This window comes from Panthera uncia (assembly GCF_023721935.1).
Source record: "Panthera uncia isolate 11264 chromosome B3 unlocalized genomic scaffold, Puncia_PCG_1.0 HiC_scaffold_1, whole genome shotgun sequence".
Taxonomy (NCBI): Eukaryota; Metazoa; Chordata; class Mammalia; order Carnivora; family Felidae; genus Panthera; species Panthera uncia.
The window spans coordinates 114,557,839-114,571,806 of NW_026057582.1; the positions used below are offsets into that span (position 1 = coordinate 114,557,839).

Here is a 13,968-nt window from a genome sequence, read left to right on the forward strand (position 1 = left end):
TAAGTGGGGCTTTGCTGGACACAGTTGGAAAGCCACATCCCTGGGGTCCTGAGAATCCTGTGAGGATGTTAAGGGTGGTGTGCCCACTTGCTGGTGGCAGCTTTGTTCTGGGCCTGTGCTACTGCCTCACACGCCAGGATGGGAAATAGGCAGACATCTTGGTTCACCAGACTGAGGCAGATGTGGCTGGGCCTGGGAATAGCTGTGGGAAGGTGTTTGGCATTAGGTGTTGGAGCTCAGTGATGGCATGCATCTAGTTTGGCCAAAAAGCAGACCGCTTCTTCTTTACTCCTTGTCTCCTTTGGGAAGGACTTACTGACATAACCACAGCCCTCCAAAGGGCATGCTGAGTGAGGATGATTATGCCAAGATTCAGAGGACTTTTTGTTCAAAATGGTCATCTCTTGCTTTTAATTAGTACTTATATCTAATTTGAACTTATATGAGGATAGCCGGTACACAAGAGGCTGATTATACCCATCTTACTGATGATGAAGATGAGGTCCAGAGAAATTGTGACTTGCCTAAAACCACACAAGGAAGCACGAGCCTGGCTTTGGACCCTGATGTTCTGACTTCAGAGGCTGTCATCCATCAGGAAGCAGGCTGCCAGCTCCCTCTTTATGTGGTGCCATCTCTTCTGCTGGGAAGGCTGTCCGTCCACACAGTTGTTTCATGGCAGCTGAGGTTCTGACCTGCCTGGTGCATGGAGAATGGAGAAAGCTGCAGAGGCCATGACTCTGACTTAGATTCATTTGTGGGTTTTTTCCCTGGTATAAATTGTGACCTATGAGTTGCTTTCAGCTCCATTCTCTGGCTGTCTGAACGACTAGAGCACAGGCTCTGTTATCTAACACTCATTACCCATCGCCCTCTGGGGCCATAGACACTGCAGCACCTGTCAGAAATGATGATAAACATCTAGGCCAAAGGTTTTTTTAAAAATCTCTGTAGTCGAATGGAATGCTCAGTCAAGATGACAAGGTATTTTCAAGGAACAAATAAAGCACGGATACCTAACTTTCTCTTTTTCTTCCCTCTTGGCTGCCCATACATGACTGACGCCGGTGGTCAGTCTCCTTGGCTGTCCTGCCTCTTCCGGGCCCTTGCTCAGGCTTTGTCCCTGCCGCTGACCCCCCATCCATGTCCTTCTCAGCCTCGGGAGGACCCGTCTTCCCTCAAGGCCTGGCTCAGTTCAGAAGTCGCTCCTTTCCTCCTTCCTTTCCAGTCCTCCCACTTCTGTCTCTTAGCCTGTAAGTTACCAAGTCCTGTTGATCTGCTTTCCCTGCCTTCCTGAATTGCTCTTCAGCCCCTTTGCCACTTCCCAGACGAGCCACCATCACTTCCATGTTGGACAGTCTGCACCTAGCATCTGGGGCCTACTCTCACTTGCTTGCTTTCTACCTTATATCAGAGGAGTTACAGCATCTGTGCACCCCTTCTGGAGTGAGTGAGCTCTTTGCACCCCTGAACACCCCTCCACTCCCAATTATTAAATACAGGGCCAGTCACAGAAGTCATCAGGAGGCCTTGATCAAATTCCTTCCGAGGCGCCTGGCAGGTCCCACACCTGGCAGTCGCAGGCAGGCATTTCCATAGGGCTTTATTCACTGACCTCTCTCCTTCAGGGGAGTAGAAGACCAAGATTACACACAAGATTATGTTTTCCTTTCCAAACATCCCTATTTATGAACGTCAGATGTGTCAGGGTGTTTGGTCAGTTCCCTTGTAGAATGTGCTTTATAAGGGACAGTGACATTTCCAGGAAGATTTAAGCCTTAGTCTGATTTTTTTCAAAAGCCCAAAGCCTTTCTCTCATCCCATCTGCCACATTGAAGCAGAGGTGGGTGGTATCCAGCAGAGGGCTAGCTGGAGCCCTGCTTCCGGGAGGCCTGCCCTGCACGGGGGCTGCCTCATGCCTTTCCACCTTGCCTGGCCCCAGCATGAGTAACGGGTAGAAAACAACCGTTTCATTGCTTGATGGACTTTTGTGGTGCCCACACCCAAGACAGGTGAGAGGCTGCACCCCAGAGGTACTACCCCTCCCAAGAGAACAGAGCCCATCCCCTCCACCACCAGGTGCCAAGTGTACTTAGTCACCCCTACTTTCTTGCTCACGTGATAAAGATGAGGCACAGAGCTGGAAATCTGCGTAGCCATGGAGGGCAGCCCCCTTTTCTCAGTGCCCTCCTTACCCTCTGCCTAGGGCAGAGCTTGGTCAGATGCCTCATTTTTGCCACCGTAGCACCTGACATTTGCCCGGGCATATGGGCCTTCATGGATGCTGCCTGTCACCAGGGATCTTGATGCCGACTGGGGTACCCAGTGGTGGCAGGCAGGGCATTGTGCAGGAGGTCAGATTAGATTCTCCCAGAGTATCTTCTAGTTCTAAATCCTGGGGGATTCCAGTGCTGACCCTCACTCCCTTCTCCATCACACACATGAGCCCTCTCCGGCCCATTGTGAGCTACCAGAGGCAGGCAGAAGCAGAAAGGAGCCCTCTTTTTTCTCTGGGAACAGCCTTTCTGTTTCCTTGGCTTCTCTTGGGTCACCTATTCCCAGAAGTCTCATGACTGCTCTGAACCTCAGGACATTTCCTGTACTGTCATTAACTTTCTGGGCTGTTTGGTCCCCTTGACTGGGTCATGAGCTCCTTGAGTAAAGCAAGACTGAGGTTTACTCCTCTTGCTCGTATGGGGCGGGCCATACAAGTTTATGAATAAGTGAAGTAACGGTCCTAGAGAAAGCTGCCTTCAGGGGATAGTGACCCTCCTCGGCAGTATCTCTCAAGGTGTGCCCAGTGCAGAAGAACGCTGTGTCCCCTGCCACCCCCTTTGGTCGCGCCTGTTGTGCTGGCAGTGTTGGGGTCCCCACAGTTGAGTGGGGGAGTGCCAGGAATGAGGAGCCACTGGTTCCCACGGGCTCTCTCCCCAGCACCCACTCCCAACATCTTTGGCAATGATGGCACCTACTGTGGCCAGAGCAGGGCTTTGGCAGCCCTTGGCCAGCAGTGGAAGTTGTGTTTCTGGGGGCCTGAGAGCCCGGCAACCTCAGGGCCCAGGGCCAGCCTGCGTGGGCTCTGGAGCCCCTACCTGGGTGGGACATGCCATGTTTGATGGAGCGGCACAGGCAGTCGTGCCTTCCCTGAGCCTCAGCTGGGTCTGGAAGATAGGGTCGCTTGCACCCACAAGGCTCCAAGCCTGTTGACTCTGCACTCTGGTCCCTTCACCTCCAGTGGACCCATCACCTATTTCCTCCCCAGACTGAGCTTGGCTCATCCCCAGAATGTTCCAGGCATTCCCACCTCCATCCTGTGCTCACACGTTTACCCCACCCTGATGCTCTTTTCTCTGTGCCCTGTCTGCTACTGCCCTTCTGAGACTCCTTTCCAGTCCCTCTGCCCCCAGAAAGTATGGTCCCCCATCCCAGGTCTCTTGAGCACATGCTCATCGCCATCCCCCATCCCGACCCCTACAGCCTTCTCCCATTGGCCTGTGTGTGAATGTGTCTCCCTGGCAGCGTGGGAGTTCCCAGACTGGGGCCAGGGCTCTTCTCCCTCCCCAGCAGACTTTGCGACAGGACTGGCCCGGGCCTTAGTGATAACACTGGAAGTAAGTGAGCTCTGCTCCCCTGGACTTCTCCATTCACTCCTTTCCCTCATCTTGGACGATGTACTTGGACACAGGGGCAGGAGAAAGAGTGAAAGGGACCCCCACAGACTGAGAAAAAATGCACTCCTTTATTCCCTGTGGGAGAGACTGTTCAGGGAGCCTCCAGCATCCGTCCTGGGGTGTAGGCTTGGTCTTAGGGCCCCAGCAAGGCTGGGGCAGCAGTGAGGACTCTGCTGGCCCCAGGGCAGGGCAGGTCCAGGTGGGGGCTGCTGCCCCTTCCTCAGAGCTTCTCCAGGTAGGAACCAGGGACGAAGCCACGCTGCCCATTCCGTTCCACTGTCCACCAACCGTCCTCCCCTTCCAGGATGACTTCCAGGATGTCTCCCGCAGAGATATTCAACTCGTCGGAATTCTGGGCAAGAGAATGAAAGTGCATTGGGCTGGAGCAGCCCTTTCAGGGGGGCTCTGGTGGGCACCCCCACCCCAGGCAGTAAATGGGAACTTGTCTCCCCGGTGGGCCAGGTCTTCAGAGCCGTACCTGGCCTCCTGGAGCCACAAGACGAGGCTGCTCTGGCTGGGGCAGCCTCCAGAGACATGTAGGGTGTGGAGTGTCTTGTGGGACTCGGCCTCCTGCCCTCCTTGGTTTGTTATTTTTAGGCCTTCCTCACCCTGAGGCTTCTTCCCCCACTTTCCCCCCTGCTGCCCACTTTCCCAGCTCTGCTTACACAGTCAGGTGTGTTCGTCACGCTCCGAGCCTTCTCAGGCGCACCGCACACAGCCTCCCCACTGCTGCTGAGCCAGCCCCTGTCATGCAAGCACACTCCCATTCTCCTGGCCTGTCCCACCTCTGACCGAAAACCAGGCTTTGGGAGTCTGCACAACCCAGGGCACAGCCTGCCTGCCCCGAGGGGATTCTTGGCTTCCCTCTGTGTGGACTGAGGGGGGCTCTACAACACCCACCAAAGCAGGGAGCAGATTGGACTCTCAAGGATCTCAGAGCACCCGTCCTATGGCCTCTCGACCCATCCTTTCCCCATGGACCTCAGAAGACCAACCCGAGGTCTCGTTCTTGGCACCTGTGGCCCCAGTCTGAGGGCACAGAGTCTGACCCTTGGTCCATCTCCTGCAGGTTGCCCCAGGTGCTGTCAGCGTGCCTGCACATGCACACCCAGGCACACAGTGTCCGTGAATGCCTGGACACCGCGTGTGTGTGAGAACAGTTTCGGGCACAGGCCCTCGTACCCGTTCCACATTTGCTTGGCAGATACACAGCCACTGCCAAGTGCTGGGTGCTATTCTAGGGGCACATGCCCCAGCTCACTCCACACTCTGGCCTGCCTGTGCCTGCCTGAGGAGAGGGGGTGAGGGCCTCACCTGGGCCGTGTAGTCGTAGAGCACCCTGTAGCCCTGTGCTGGCACGCTTGGGGGGCCCGGCGCCTCCTGCACCGTGATGGCAGAGTAGACAACCTCACTCCGTTCAGGGGTTGGGGTCAGGGTCTCTGTGGAGGCGGAGAGCAAGGTGAGGCTTGGAGCCTACCCCTTTCAAAGGCAGTGATCCCGGAGGCCCCCCTGGCACGGAGCTTCTCCTGACTTGGCTCAGCCTCCCCCCAAAAGCAGAGAACCCGTCTGTGCCACAAAGGAGTCCTCTCCTTTCCCCTGGGCTCAGTTGCTTGGGGGCCCCCACATCACTCCCAGTAACCTGCAGAGGCTGCCAATGATGTGGTCTTGGGACTTCCGTGTAGCAGCCCGGAGAACCTGGGGGCAAGAAGCAAAGCAGGTAGGGAGGGAGAGGGATTCAGCAAAGCCCCAGGGCTGGGGCCATCTGGCCTCTAGGCACAGAGTGACATGAGAGCCCATCAGGCCTGAGGGTGGTCCTTCCCCTGCCTCACCCTTCTAAGCCTCCTCAGCCTGCTTTTTGCAGGCCCTCCTCACTGCATTCCCAAGGCCCTGAGCCCCCAGACCTCTGCTCCATCCTCCTTCTAACCCCCACAGGTGAAGGGGCTGCCCTCTAGAGTTCAGCCCGCTTGGGCCTTGCTGGGACCTTCACCTGCCTGGGCCCAGTCAGACCTCCTCCCTGCGCTCCACCATGACCTGGCCAGCCCAGCCATTCCCTGACCATGGGAAGTAGGGACTCCAATGTACATAGCACTAGGAAACAGTGCCAGGCTAATTCACCCCTTCCCTTGTGCCTGGCTCATGCCTGGACTGAGCGGCAGCCATGAAGGTTTGCTGCATAAAAAGACCAGAGCCAGCAAGAGGCAGACCCTGGGGGCATTGGGGAGACAGACGTGGGTACCCACGAAGCAGGCAGTGCTGAGGGCTGTGTAAGTAGAGGCTGATGCTATTCCTAGCCTCTGGAAAGGCTTCCAGGTGGGGTTGAGTCCTGAAAGACAGCTTTATTTAAGTTTATTCATTTATTTTGAGAGAGAGAGAGAAAGAGCAAATGGGGGAGGGGAGGGGAGAGAATCCCAGGCATGACCTGAGCTGACGTCGGATGCTTAACTGACTGAGCCACCTAGGTGCCCCCTGAAAGAAAGCTTTAATGGACAGAAATGGTGCAAGGCATAGCCTGTGAGTGATTGTGAGGTGCAGGGGGGCTGCCCAGGATACATGCCCAGGATAGAAACACATGGACATGGGTGTGTGGACCTGGTCTGATGATGATACAGGCTGTGCAGGTTCAGCACCAATGACAGAGTCCTGCCCCTACCCAGAGTCAGGGTAAAAGTCGGCAGGGTTGTGGCTGGGAGGAGCAGAGCTCATGGAGGCTGCTGCCCATTTCCCCAGCTTTGTCTATACCTGTGACACTTTACTCACTTCCCGGCCACTGGCCCACCCCTCCTCAGCTGTACGTGGCTTCTAGCTCTCCCCTGCTTTGGCTCCTGCCCATCCCCTCCAGTAGCCAGGCCTCCTCCACCTGGTGGGACCGCTCTCTCATCAAGGCACCCGTGTCAGTCCTTTCTTGACGCTGTCCCAGGTGAGCTTTTCCATCAGGTGTTTAAATGACCATCTGTGCTGAGACCCAGGTCCTTCCTAGGGTTGCAGGGAGGCCTGAGTCCCCCAAGACTACACTAAGACTGTGAGGGTGTGACTGCCCTCCCTTGGGGCCTTTGCTTTCTCACGGTTCCTGGAGGGGCATGCTGTGCCCCCGCTCTGAGCACAGGTGGTCACTCCCTGTCTCCAGAGGTGTCCCACAGGGGAGGCTTCAGGAGTTCCCGAAGCCTCAGAGATAAGCTGTCCTCAGGGAGCTGAGAGGTCCATCAACCCCATCCTCATCCTTACCTACCTCCTGAAGGCAGGGCCTTCTCTGCACGAGGCTGGATGGAGAGAGGGCATCACAGGGGCCTCGGGGTGGGAGTGGGGCACAGGCACCACATGAAACCCACAGATGCAGACTCCTCCCACACACACACACAGGGCACGTGGCCCCCTCAGGAACTTGGGTGCTCTCAATGAGCTGTCACCATTGTCACCCAAGGCCTGAACCGAGAGGGTCTTTGGATTCTGAGTCTGACCCCAATGACTTCTGGGCTCTGGACCTGGAGAAGGGACTTGTGCAGGTGACACAGTAATGCATGGCACTAGGATCCTCTGCGGCCAGGCCAGGGAAGGGGCCCTGAAAGGCCTGGGGAATTCTCCCAGAGAACTGTCTATAAGGTCTGCTCTTGTGTCCTGATCCTGCACGAGCAGGAGTGTTACTGCCGCAGCATGACAGTCCAGGGTACCAGTCCAGGCTAGCAGCAGGGTCCAAGGGACAAGGAAGCCAGCCTGGGGCCTCCCTGGAGCTCTGAGCGCAGTCACCGGCAAGTAAATGGGGTGTGATTATTTGCTTAATGTCTGGGTCCCTTTGGACTGAAGGTGTCATGAGTCCAAAATGAGGCTGTCCTGTCCCCAAAGAATGCCCAACACCTAAACCCAGCACTAGGCCAGCTGTAGGTGCTCAGTAAATACACGTGGAAGAAACACTTGGAGGAGGAGGGGCCGGACCCACTTCCTGGCACTTCCTCAGCCCCATCTGGCACCTCACCTCTTTATCACGCCGCACGATGGTTGTACGCCAGGGCTGCCGGATGAGGGCGCGACCTCCCGATCGTAATAGTTCTGGTAGGGCACCGGAGCTGTGGGCAGCAAGCCTGTGAGGCCCAGGGTGACCGAGGGCAGGGCAGGCGGGACCTGTACCACCTGATACCCGACTTGTCCCCATCCAGAGACCCAGATGGGGGCCCCACTTACCCACTCTGGCCCTAGCCTGCCTCGGTGCTTAGAGAGGGGGCCTCTCTCACTTTGACGAGACACACCCCACTGTGGGCACCACTGAGATCAAATATTCTGGGCTCATGATTTAGTGGAACCAAACCGGCTGTAAGAAGGCTCCCGCCTCCATTTCCCCTTCTGAGAGTTGTGTTCTCAAGCACTGTGCCATCTCTGCCTCAGAGGAGGCAGCAGGCCAGGGCCCTGACCAGGGGGCTGACCCATCCCTGACCCCTCCTTGGGGTCTGGCCCAGGCTCCTTCACCCAGAAGGGAGCTGTGAGCCTTGTTCTGGCAGTTGAGGCTCAGAGAACTGGGGCCAGGCCTCTTAGGGACAGATGGGCCTGGCCCCAGAGGCTGTCTACCTGCAGGCCGGGCCTCACCCGGGGGCTCAGTGCCTGTGCTCTTGGCCTGGATGAAGCCATCGATGTCGGCTTCCACGCTGCAGCCTTCTAGCGTCACCCGCACCTCCTCGTAGAGCTGGCAGTGGGCAAGAGCAGAGGCTGAGGGATCAGGCCTCACCTTGGGGACTACCCTCTTCAAAGCCCTGCTCCTCAGTGGGTGTGAACTCTGGCCAGGGGCCTCCACCCCACCAGCCTCCTCACGGGCCCTGTGCGCACAGCTCAGTGCCTGTATTTGGGGGCCTTGGCGTGGAACTGAGAGGTCAGAACCCTGGCTGACAGCTTCTTCTACTTCCTGAACACCTATTGTGCACAAGGTCCTATGCAAGGGAGTTATCTCACTCCTGTCCTCTGAAGAAGACACCACTTTCCCCATTTTATAAATGAGGAAACTCAGAAAGGGGAAGTGATTTGCCCAAGGTTGCAGAGCAAGAATTCAGTGTAGCCAGGCTTTGCATTAATGGGAGGATCCAAAGCCCCCATTCCTTCCTCTGCCACAAGGAGACCACCAGTCCGTGGTCCAGGCAGAAGGGTTCAGGCAAGTAACAGCAGTGGGCATCAGGGAGTCTGGGCTGCCTCAAGAGAGCTCATGGCTCTCAGGCTCCACTAACAGAGGTCAGAGCCCCTCGTGTGGAAGTGGGGGCCCCTCTCTGCTGGGGGAACCCACCCCAACACTCCTGGCATGTAGAGTTCAGTAAGGGGAACCAGGACACCCCAGGGAGTTGGGGGGCAGAGGAGGGACTGGACCTTGGCTCTTACAAGCACCAGGCCTGGAGTAGAGCAGCCCAGTGTCCTCCAGCCTCTCTGCAAACCTCTGAGGGGCAGTGTCAGAAGGCAGAAGCTCCCTTCTGACCCCAACAGGGAGCAGGTGTTCTGTGGCCTTGAGAGCAGAGCCAAGGACCTGGGAGCAGGGGTGAGCAAAGAGGCAGATGCCAGGGTAACCACAACAACAGTCTTCCAGGCAAGGAGACCAGGGCCTTGTACTGAGTCCCCTGTCCTTTTGGGCCCCAGGGGCAGAGGCTAAGCCCTGAGCTGTTTGTTGATGGACTCGGACCTGGGCATGCTGTTGCCTGGAGTCTGCCCTATCTGCACACCTCCACCCCCAGCTCACTCTCTGCCCCGCCCTGTCCTTAGTCCCCCACCTCATCGTCCTTGACACACTGCAAGGAGAGCTGGTTACAGTGCACCCACAGGGCATTGCGAAGGATGGTCAATCGATCAAACTCTTGCAGCTGGAAAGCCTGCGAGGTGGAGATGGGATGGAGGTGAGAAGTGAGGAGGGGCTCGCAGGGTCAGGCCAGACTGGGCCCCACTCAGCTACCATGGCACTCAGTAGCCACACGCGCCCCCTGCTGAAAGCCAAGTCCAAAGGAAATGCCCTTCTTGGAGGATCCCCACCCCCACCTTTGTGCCAGCCCCTGAGGCTTCTGGTTCCTGCCCTCACCCTTCCTCCAGTCTCCATCACATGCTAGAAAAAAAGCCCTTGGGCATTGTTGTGAGAGGAGCACTGGACCCGGAGTCCTAAGGCCTATCTCCCAGGTCTTGTCCACCAGCAGGACCCAGGGAAGCTATGGGCTTTTTCTGAGCCTGAGGGCCAGCTTCAGCAAAAAGGGGTGAAGGATGCCTGCCTCCCCATCAGGGCATAAAGCCAGATGGGGAGTTCCCTGGGACAGGGGCCCAGCACAGGGCCTGGGGAGAGAGCAGATGGGTGAATGAATAAAAGAATGAGGTCTTCCTCCCACTACTGCCTCACTTTCCCCCATGAAGCAGCTGGAGGGATGGACAACCCTCTCATTTTGCAGCAGGAGAAGCAGGCCTCATGCCCACAGTCACTCACCTCACAAGTGGTCCGGTGCTCCTGCTCCCACTCACCCCGCACCTTCTCCAACTGCTCGATGTTCTGCCTGTACACTCGCTCTGGAAGCACAGGTGGTCCTCAGGGAGGTCAAGGCCTAGACACCCACCCCCAACCTCCACCCCTTTGCTCCCGCAGTGCCCCTGCACAAAGTGCCCTCCTGCCCCAAGTCCTCGGAGTCCCTCCTCCTGCCTCAGAGAGACCTGCCCTGGCTTCTGGTGCCTCATCCAAAAGCCTGTCAGGACCACTTACTCTGGTACTGCTCTTTTTGGAGGTGACTCTTAGCTCCCTGCTGTGCTCTGAGCTGCCCAGGGCTGCAGTAGAGCCCACACCTCAAGATCAGAGTCCAAAACTTTTGCCACCCCCAGGTCCTACCCTCTCACAATTTCTAGATGGGAAACTGAGGCTTGGAAAGGGCAGCATTGAAGGGGGGGTGGGGTAGAGCAGGGGAGCTGTTGAGTTGGAACCCAGCAGGCTGGGTTCCATGACCTCCGTTCCCAGAAATCTGAGGGACACCTATCTGCAGCCAAGTCAGCAGCTGGGTTCTGGGAGAAGCAGAGAAAAAGGGAGAACATTTTCAGGGGGCAATAGGGCTCTCTGCCCTAGGAGGTGTACCAACAGAGATGAAGCGTGTTGGGAAGGTTCTGGCATCAGATGAAGGATAGAGGAGACAGAAACCCAGAGAAGGCTGTGTGTGTGTGTGTGTGTGTGTGTATAAGAGAGAGATGATGAACAGGTCTGTCTCCCATGATGGTGGTTGTGAAAGTCCTGGACTCTGGAGCCAGATAGACTGGGTTGAAATGCATTCACCACCACTTCTTGGCTGTGTGGCCTTGGGTAAGTACTTAACCTCTCTGTGTCTCAGTTTACTCATTTGCTTAAAAAAAGGATTCAACAGTGTGGCCAAGCCACTCAGCCAGCTGTGCTGAGGGCTAACCTCACCCACCAGCACACCTGCAGCAGCTGCAGCCAAGCCTCTCAGCTGGCCATGCTGGTGGCCAGTCCTGCCCATCAGTAAGCCTGCAGCAGTCACAGCCAAGTCACAATAGGAGGACATATGCAGCCCACACAGGGGATACCTCTAGAGTCCTGGTTCTAGTGACCAGGAAGGATTGTCCTATTGGGACCCACAAGACATACATAGCTGACCTACCTAACACATAGAAACAAGCACAGTCAGACAAAATGGAGAGATAGAGGAATATGTTTCAAATGAAAGAACAAGACAAAACCTCAGAAAAAGAACTAAATGAAATAAAGATAAGCAGTCTACATGTTAAAGAGTTCAAAGCAATAGTCATAAAAATGCTCACCACACTTGAGAGAAGAGTGGATAAACTCAGAACTTAAAGAGATAGAAGATATTAAAAAAAGAACCAAACAGAGCTGAAGAATGTAATAACTAAATGAAAAATACACTAGAGGCAATCCACAGCAGATTAGGGGATGCAAAAGTACAGATAAGGTTGTAGAAAATATCCAAGTGGAACATCAAAAAAAATAAGTTTTTATTTTTATTTATTTTTAATTTTTTTATGTTTATTCATTTTTGAGAGACAGAGACAGAGCACGAGTGGGGGAGGGGCAGAGAGGGAAGGAGACATAGAATGTGAAGCAGGCTCCAGGCTCTGAGCTGTCAGCACGGAGCGCGACACGGGGCTTGAACTCATGAACCGTGAGATCATGACCTGAGCCTAAGTCGGACACTTAACCAACTGAGCCACCCAGACACCCCAAGAAAATAACTTTTTAAATGAAGATAGGTTATGGGGCATCTGGGTGGCTCGGTCAGTTGAGCGTCTGACTGATTTTGGCTCAGGTCATGATCTCACAGTTCATGAGATCGAGCCCCACATCAGGCTCTGTGCTGACAGCAAGGAGCCTGCTTGGGATTCTCTCTCTCCCTCTCTCTCTGTCCTTCCCTTGTTTGTGCTCTGTCTCTCTCTCTCTCTCTCTCTCTCTCAAAATAAATAAATACACATGAGCAAAAAAATTTTTAAATGAGGATAGGTTAGGGGACATCTGGAACATCAGGTGTCCTAAATTTGCATTTTAGGGGTCCCAGAAGGAAAAGAGAGAAGGAAGCAGAAAACTTATTTGAAGAAATAATAGCTGAAAACAACCCTACCACGGGGAAGGAAACAGACATCCAGGTCCAGGAAGCACAGAGAGCCTCAAACAAGACAAACCCAAGGAGGCCCACACCAAAACACATAATCATTACGATGTCAAAAATTAAAGCTAGAGAATCTTAAAAGCAGCAGGAGAAAAACAACTAGTTATATATACACGAAAAACCACAAAGTTATCAGCTGACTTTTTAGCAGAAATTTTGCAGGCTAGAAGGGAGTGATAAAATGCTGACAGAAAAACAAAAACAAAACAAAACCCTAAAACCAAGAATACTCTACCTGACAAGCAGTATAATCAATTATATCTACAAAAATTGGTCAAGAAATATACAAAATAAAAAAGATGTAAAATATGACATCATACATATGAAATGTAGGGGAGGGAGTAAAAATGTAGTGCTTTTAGAACGTGTTGGAACTTAAGTGACCATCAATGTAAAATAAATTACTCTATTCATAGAATGTTATACATGAACCTCATAATAATCATAAACCCAAACCTATAATATAAACAAAAAGAGAAAAGAACCCAGTCATCAAACCACAAGGGAAGACAGGAAAACTACAAAAACATCCAGGAAACAGTTAACAAAATGCCAATAAATGCATGCCTGTCAATAATTACTTTAAATATAAATGGACTAAATGCTCCAGTCAAAAGACATAGGGTGACTGAATGGATAAAAAAACAAGACCCAGCTATATGCTGCCTAGAAGAGATTCATTTCAGACTTAAAGACACACACAGGTTGAAAGTGAAAGGATAGAAAAAGATTCCATGCAAATGGAAGCAAAAACAAAATAAACAAAACACAACTGGGGTAGAAATACTCCTATGAGGCAAAATAGACTTTTAAAAAAGATGGTAACAAGAGACAAAGAAGGGCATTATACAATGATAAAGGGATCAGTCCAACAAGAGGATGTAACAATTGTAAATAGCCACACACCCAATACAGAGACACCTAAATATAAAAAGCAAATAATAACAAACACAAAGGGAGAAGTACAATAATATTAGGACACTAACACTCCACTTACATCATGGGTAAATCATCCAGACAGAAAATCAATAAGGAAATGATGGCTTTGAATGATACTTTAGGCCAGATGAACTTAGATATGTGCAGAAGATTCCATCCCAAACCAGCAGAATACACATTCTTTTCAAGTGCACATGGAACATTCTCCAGGATAGACAGATCACATGTTAGGCCACAAAACAAGTCTTAGTAAATTTAAGAATATTGAAATACTATCAAGCATCTTTTCTGATCACAACAGTATGAAACTTGAAACCAATTACAAGGAAAAAATACAAACACATAGAGGCTAAACAACCAATGGGTCAATGAAGAATTCAAAAAGGAAATTAAAAAAATACCTGGAGATGAATAAAAATGGAAACAACATTTCAGAATCTTTGAGGGATGGCAGAAGCAATTCTAAGAGGGCAATTTATACCAATACAGGCCTACCTCAAGAAATAAGAAAAACCTCAAATAAACAATTTAATCTTACATCTAAAGAAACTAGAAAAAGAACAAACAAAGCCAAAAGTTAGTTGAAGGAAGGAAATAATAAAGATGAGAGTGAAAATAAATGAAATAGAGACTTAAAAAAATCAGAAAAGTCAATAAAACTAAGAGCTGTTACTTTGAAAAGATAAATAAAATTCATAAACCTTTATCCAGACTCATCAACAAAAAAAGAAAGAGAA

At 52.6% G+C, this 13,968-nt stretch overlaps 1 protein-coding gene across 3 annotated transcripts in view; it reads right to left on the reverse strand.

Annotated features, from left to right (window-relative positions):
- Positions 1–3,724: 3,724 nt before the first annotated feature.
- PSTPIP1 (proline-serine-threonine phosphatase interacting protein 1) overlaps positions 3,725–13,968 on the reverse strand; it is a 46,753-nt gene continuing 36,509 nt past the window's right edge. For all 3 annotated transcript variants that reach the window (XM_049611899.1, XM_049611898.1, XM_049611901.1), the window contains 7 exons: positions 10,099–10,178; positions 9,404–9,502; positions 8,244–8,340; positions 7,639–7,729; positions 5,311–5,366; positions 4,986–5,110; positions 3,725–4,023 (listed from right to left, as the gene is read on the reverse strand). In XM_049611899.1, coding sequence (XP_049467856.1) covers positions 3,892–4,023; positions 4,986–5,110; positions 5,311–5,366; positions 7,639–7,729; positions 8,244–8,340; positions 9,404–9,502; positions 10,099–10,178 — 680 coding nt within the window. In that variant the 3' untranslated portion in view covers positions 3,725–3,891. The remainder of the gene's footprint in view (positions 4,024–4,985; positions 5,111–5,310; positions 5,367–7,638; positions 7,730–8,243; positions 8,341–9,403; positions 9,503–10,098; positions 10,179–13,968) is intronic.